General features: G+C 40.8%; 1 protein-coding gene across 1 annotated transcript; it reads left to right on the forward strand.

Annotated features, from left to right (window-relative positions):
* The first annotated feature begins 203 nt into the window (after nucleotides 1-203).
* Nucleotides 204-7,418, forward strand: LOC118395589 (zinc finger protein 420-like). The gene is made up of 3 exons (XM_052464346.1): nucleotides 204-333; nucleotides 1,015-1,191; nucleotides 1,274-7,418. Exons 1-3 carry the CDS (start codon nucleotides 204-206, stop codon nucleotides 2,215-2,217), a joined length of 1,251 nt encoding a protein of 416 aa, XP_052320306.1. The 3' UTR covers nucleotides 2,218-7,418.

Genomic DNA, 7,418 nt, shown 5'->3' on the forward strand with positions numbered 1-7,418 from the left:
AAATTAGATTAAAAAATAGATGTTTTCTAGGTAACGCTAGCTGCTGACGTTAGCTAACAATGGCTAACTGTATGGTTTTTCACACTCAAATTGCCTCCATCATGGAGGTGCTAGCGAATGCAGCCGTGGCAGAGATCTGTAAACTCGTAGATGACGACTATGCAGTGTTTCGTTTGGAAATAACTCAAAGCCAGAAAGAAAACATGGTATTGCGGAGGAAACTACTGGAACTGAAGGTGGCACGGGAGCGCGCAGAGAGGACAGTGCGAGAGCGCGTTCTCGCCAGTCGTCCAAGTATCAAGATCCTCGACCGATACAGAGGAATGGCAAGAGGTACATTTAGCAGAAGGCCGAGGCTGTGTGGCCTGTTGCCATTCATTGATATATATAGCTGGTCAGTTTTCAAATACTGTGCAATAATTATTTAGCTATTTTGCACTAAGACACTATGATATTCTAACCAGATTATTGATTTACTGCATTTCCTATTATTTACTCAATTAAAACAATGTGATTCATCGAACATAATACATCAATCAATAAATAGTATATCAATAAGTTACGAGAAGTGTTACCTTACATCCTTGTCAATTGTAGACCATGTCAATATTGTACAATATAGTGTTGAGCATTGATAATAGCTAATTTAACAACCTATTTTTCCCCCAATCACATTCTCAGGTGAAGGACATCTCACTGGAGGCAACAGGAGCTTTGTGAAGCCAGCGGGACACAACACATGGAGAGATGACCAACCAATCACTGTTGATGAGGGGAGTGGAACCTCAACTCAGAACGTTATCGTGATAGAAGTTAGTGTTGTAGTGTTGCATAAAAAATGTGTTACTTTGTAAATCAAATGTGGCTGTTTATTTCAGAAAGGCTCCCCTCAGCTATTCACTTTCCTACATGTACATCCTTATTTATCTGCCATAGGGGAGCTTGTGTGACTTCCCTACGACATTGTTATCCAATTCAACTCATGTAGCAATAAATAATCTCCTCTCATGTCAGTCTGCAGATCCAGAGGCTGTAGGTCCTGGGGTCAAACAGGAGAGGTCTGGAGGAGAGGAACCCCCACGACACAGCAGAGACATACAGACTGGAGCAGCGTCTGGAGCGCCCTCTGTAGCAACAGAGGACCCCATCACCACCCCAGCGCAGCCCAGAACCCGACACAGCATCACGGAGGTCAGTGGAACGCAGAACGCCGTCCTCAAGTCAGAGACCGACACAGAGACTCTAACTGTAACACACAGATTCTTACACACAGGATCTGACCACAGATCAGACCCAGAGAGACTGGGGCCACTGGGCTGTCCTCCCGCTCCCGGCTCAGAATATTTACCAGTATTTCACCAGAGCCAGAGGACGGTTAATTCCCATGGGGATGTTGATGGTGACGCATTAGACACTGTCAGTGATGATCCATCTTGTTCTTACACTACAGAGATGGATCCTGGCAAAATGCCCTTGGGTTTAGAGACACAGACTGATCTGTCTAGAGAGGACTGGAACCGGTACAGTAGTAGTGTATACTCTAAAGGGTGCCTAGATAAGAAAGGGGAGGTTATAGTGGTAGATGAGGTGAAAGTGGAGGGCGATGCTCCTCCCACATGGAATACAGATAGTCACCTAGGAGACGGACACTCACAGGGCAGAGATTTCTTAAATTACAGGGGAAGCTTAGAGACAAATCTAAATGTCGCCACCCACTCCTCTTTAGATGCGTTCAGGGGTCGTGACCCAGTGTTCACGTCGATGGCACCTTCCGATTCACACGGCCAGATCCTTTTCGATCAGGTATTGAACTCAAACGACAGGGCTAGAGCCCAGGTTCAGGGAGAAGGAGCCACATCAGGCAATAGTAAAGAGAAACGATTCCTCTGCATGTTCTGTAACAAAGGCTTCAGCTGCCCCCAGAAGGTGGAGAGGCACCAGAGGGTCCACACAGGAGAGAAACCCTTCAGCTGTACCCAGTGTGAGAAGAGGTTCTCCCGCCAGGACAACTTAAAGATGCACCAGAGGGTCCACACAGGGGAGAAACCATTTAGCTGTACCCAGTGTCACATGCGCTTCGCACTGGCTGGAAACCTGAAGATGCACCTGAAGGTCCACACGGGAGAACGGCCGTTCGCCTGTACGCACTGCGGGAAGAGGTTCTCAGAGAGGAGATACCTCAGGATACACCAGCAGAAAAACCATCCCACTCTATGATATACAAAGTAACCATTCCATTCGATAGATTGACGTTTAGATCAAACCCTGCAATAAAGACAAAGATTAATGTATTGCCAGCAGAAAAGATCCACCGATTACTTTTGACTTACCATAGCTGACTCTTATTTACCCACAACATAATTTATGTCCAACATGATGGGTTTAGCAACAATTAAGTTATTCAGTAACTACAGTATAGGACTCAAACGATGTGGGGATAGGTAAGCTCTCCATGTTGATAGTGTGCTTATTACCTGTGTGTGCATCTATGTCTGTGTAATCTGTATCACCTCTCTCTTCCAAGAGGAGGGTCCAGAGAAATAATTCATATATTACACTAGATGACTGATAAGGCGCGCTGTTTTGAAACCGCGCCTTCATTTGGCACTCCCCCACCCTTGTAAATGATATTTGGGAAGCTACCGAAATGCATTTATTAATGTCTATATTTGTTTTTGCCCTGTTTATTAGACACCTTATTGCATACTTTTAAATTATATTATGTGAGTTAAACATTTAAAAAGGAAAATTAAAAACATTTTCCTTAAGTATTATTATTTTTAAAGGTTCTAATATTTCTGTCCTTACTACAACAACAAAAAATACTTGAAGCTGCGACCCAAACAAATTCACATAGAAATGTGAGTTATAGATCTGTCATTCTCATTGAAATCAAGTCTAAGAAGCAATAGTTTTTGCGTCTTTTCCTTACAGTTGCTTACACCAGCTTCAAACAACTGACAATACAATAAGTTTGGTTTTGGAAAATATATTTCACAGCAGTTTAGATGGTAGAATGATTCTCTACACTATACTTACTTGTTTTATCAGAAACTGAAATTAGGTGAACTATTAGAAATAAAAGAAAATACGAAATGGCGGAGCGATTCCTGCAAAGTGCAGCTTTAAATACATGTAATTATGTCCATGAAACATTTAATTGAAATACTGTAGAATTCCATTAATTCCTATGGAGGACTGCGCCTTCTGGGGAGTGCCAATACGCCGACTGGTGGCTTTGAAGCCTCTCACTGGCCAATAGGTCATTATCAATCAAATATCCCAATAAGATGCAGAGTGTTCGATTTGCCTGTTGGGGGGCAAGGAGACCCTAGCTCCTCTAAAGCCATTGACAACTGCGTGCCTTTTAAGGGATTGCAAAATAAAGGTTAACTATTTGGATGTAATATCATCACCTCTTGAAGAGCATTGTCAGAACTACAAATGTCCATGCAAAAGAATTGCGCACATTTAGCTATATCATCAGAGTTATACAGCAAGTAACTGCATGCTTTTAATGATCAGAAAACATCAATTGATCATGTAATTTCAGATATGTGAGGGTAGACCACGATATATCTCAATAGGGGCCACTTTTAATTGGATAATTGAGTGATATAAAAGTTAATTATATCTGACAAGTATGAGTGGTTTAGGTTCATTTCCCATTGTTTGTGGGCTCTGCTTGTCAAGTAGCAGAGGGGCACATTTACCGATGTAATGTTAGCTGGTAATGTTTACTTTGCAAGTTAGAAACTTTGTACAGTTGGCTAAACATAAGTAAGTTGACCTAATGTACATTTTTCTCCAACCAATATAGGCCTACCTAGCTAAGTTAGCTAACATTATCCCCTTTTCAACATTGTTTTTCAGTGTGTCTAATCACGATTGCTGCTGACAGACATGATAGGCTACATTGATTGATGGACCATGTCAAATTGGCTAGATAGCTAATAACAGATCACATCAATATGGCTGGTTAACAAGCTAACTTTTAGGGGATAAACTAGATGGCTATATCCAAATATTGTTTCATGCCATCTATAGTGATGATGACAGTAGTCCGACTGACACCTTTTTCAAGACGAGGACTTGCCGATGTCGAGCCTAATCTCCTGATACAGCAAGCTAAATTACGCATGTTGTTTGCTTAGCTAGCTAGCTACATGCCAAATGGATAGGCTACCATCGCTTATCTGAAAATACAGTGCCTTCAGGAAGTATTCATACCTCTTGACTTATTCCACATTTTGTTGTGTTCCAACCTGTTCCAACCCTTCAAAAGGGATTACCCCATAATGACAAAGTGAAAACATGTTTTTTTGTAAACATTTCTAATGTATTGAAAAAGATAAATATCACATTTACATAACTATTCAAACCCCTAAGCCAATACATTTTAGAATCATCTTTGGCAGCGGTACGTATCTAACAGCTTTGCACACCTGGATTGTACAATATTTGCACATTCTTCTTAAAATTCTTCAAGCTCTGTCAAGTTGGTTGTTGGCCATCAGGTCTTGTGAAAGATTTTCAAGTCAATTTAAGTCACAACTGTAACTAGGCCACTCAGGAACATTCAATTTCATCTTGGTAAGCAACTCCAGTGTAGATTTGGCCTTGTGTTTTAGGTTATTGTCCTGCTGAAAGATTAATTTGTTTCCCCGTGTCTGTTGGAAAGCAGACTGAACCTGGTTTTCCTCTAGGATTTTGCCTATGCTTAGCTCAATTCCGTTTCTTTTTATCCTAAAAACTCCCTAGTCCTTGCCAATGACAAGCATACCCATAACATGATACAGCCACCACCATGCTTGAAAATATGATGAGTGGTACTCAGTGATGTGTTGTGTTAGATTTGCCCCAGGACATAAAGTTAATTTCTTTGCCACATTTTTTGCAGTTTTACTTTAGTGCCTTAATGCAAACATGAATGCTTTTCACTTTGTCGTTTAGGGTAGTATTGTGGAGTAACTACAATGTTGTTGATCCCTCCTCAGTCTTCTATCACAGCCATTAAACTCTAACTGTTTTAAAGTCACCATTAGCTTCATGGTGAAATCCCTGAGTGGTTTCCTTCCTCTCTGGCAACTGAGTTAGGAAGGATGCCTGTATTTTGTAATGACTGGGTGTATTGATATACCATCCAAAGTTTAATTAATAACTTGACCATGCACAAAGGGATATTCACTGTCTGATTTTTCTTTATTTTTCGCCATCTACAAATAGGTGGCCTTCTTTGCGAGGTATTGGAAAACCTCCCTGGTCTTTGTGGTTAAATCTGTGTTTGAAATGCACTGCTCGACTGAGGGACCTTACAGATAATTGTAAGCCTGGGGTACAGAGATGAGGTAGTCATTCAAAAACCATGCTAAACACTTATTGCACACATATTGACAAAGGGGTTGACTTAAGACATTTCAACTTTTAATTTTTAATGAATTTGCTAAAATGTCTAAAAACATAATTCAATTTTGACATTATGGGGTTCGTGTGTGTAGGCCAGTGACACAAAATCTCAATTTAATATATTTTAAATGCAGGCTGTAACACAACACAATTTTGAAAAAGTCAAGGCTCTTGCTTACCCAGAAAGACTCACAGCTGTAATCACTGCCAAAGGTGATTCTAACATGTATTGACTCAGGGATGTGAATGCTTACATAAATTAGTTATTTCTGTATTTCATTTTAAATAAATGTGCAAACCTTTCTAAAAACATGTTTTCACTTTGTCATTAAGGTGTGTTGATGGGTGAGACATCTATTTAATCAAGTTGGAATTCAGGCTGGAACACATGTGGAACACATTGGTCCAGAGGTGCTGCTGGTGAAGGAGGGGTGTGAGGAGGGTCTGGGGAACCCTGAGGGGAATATGGTCATGGAGGCCAAACAGGCTATACCTCCTCCTCGAGCCACAGAGGAAGCAGCTGAGCAGCACAGGACCACACACAGTCTCACTGAGGTGAGCCTACTGTGAACTACTGTCTGAATGGTATTAGGTCAGGGCCGGTATCTACAAAGTGTCTGAGAGTAGGAGTGCTGATCTAGGATGAGTTTTCCTTTTAGATCATAATGAACATGATTATTTGAAAAGACCCTACTCTTTGTGGATACGGGCCCAGGTCTTGATTCATTTTGTCTTAAGTGTGGGACCATGCCTTTGGACTATCAAACCATTAAAGGGATAGTTGGGGATTTGGGCAAAAAATTGTATCTACTTCCCCAGAGTCAGAACTCGTGGATACCATTTTTACATCTGAGTCCAGTATGCAGGACGTTAGAGGTCATTTCGGGAGGCAGTGCTAACTAGCTTAGCGCAAGGACTGGAAGTCTTTGTGTACAGCTAGCGTGCTGTGTTTTCTCCCACTCGTCCAACCTGAAGAGGCACGAGAGTCCACACGGGAGAAATCCTACATCTGCCCCTAGTTTGAGAAGAGGTTCTCCCACCAGCTGAAGAGGCACCTGAAGATCCACATGGAAGAGACATAATTTGCCTGTACGCATTGCGAGAAGAGATTCTCAGAGAGGAGCTACACCAGCAGAAAATGCACACTGCCCATGTATAGAGAGTATCGTGACATGTAATGTAGTCTTTAGTGAGTTAGTTAGTAATTCATTCTGTTAGTTTTGGATGTAGTGGGGAACTGGATGAGGTGAACTGAGGAAAGAATGAGTATGATGAGGCAGAGTAGATGATATGGTGATGGTTGGTGTGATGGTGTCTGTAAAAATGCTTCACTGATGAAGAGTGACAACTATGTCCCTTGAGGTTGATGCTGGTGTTTTATAGTGAGATAATGATAATGCCTTACTTCATCTTTACTTGACAGGAATTAGTAAAGCTGTGTGTAATGTAATGTTGAACCTTTTCCAAAGTATTCTAAAATTCATTTTATCAAAGAGAGGGTTCCAGATTTACAGAAGTGGTCAAGTGATACCATAGTGAGTAATATTATTCTACTTGTCACATGTATCTTTTTGTCCAATAAAAGTACTGTACTAAAAGTTATGAGTTTGACAATTTTGTTGAAAAAAAAAAAAAAACTTTGTACAGACTGACTTGGTTATTTTTGTATCATTGCAGGGAATGTATTTTACCAAGGTTCAATCAGTAAAGCTGGTCTGAATGCTGGTTTAACGTCATCCAGTAAGCATAACATAATTCACATCGTTTCCTATTCTATGGGCATTGTGGGAATGAATACAAACATATCATTATCAGTATAAAGTCTTATTTTATCTCTTTCCTGTTAGCGATGTGCAGAATGTCATTTACCTATTTACCTTATGGCCTATAAGCACAGCACAATAATGCACATTGCTCACGCTTACTGTTAACCCTATGGGTTCACTCTTGTAATTATCACTGGTCTCTCTCTGAACAAATGGGCGTAAATCTTGGGATGTATTTAATGTGAA

This window comes from Oncorhynchus keta, chromosome 16 (assembly GCF_023373465.1).
Source record: "Oncorhynchus keta strain PuntledgeMale-10-30-2019 chromosome 16, Oket_V2, whole genome shotgun sequence".
Lineage (NCBI taxonomy): Eukaryota > Metazoa > Chordata > Actinopteri > Salmoniformes > Salmonidae > Oncorhynchus > Oncorhynchus keta.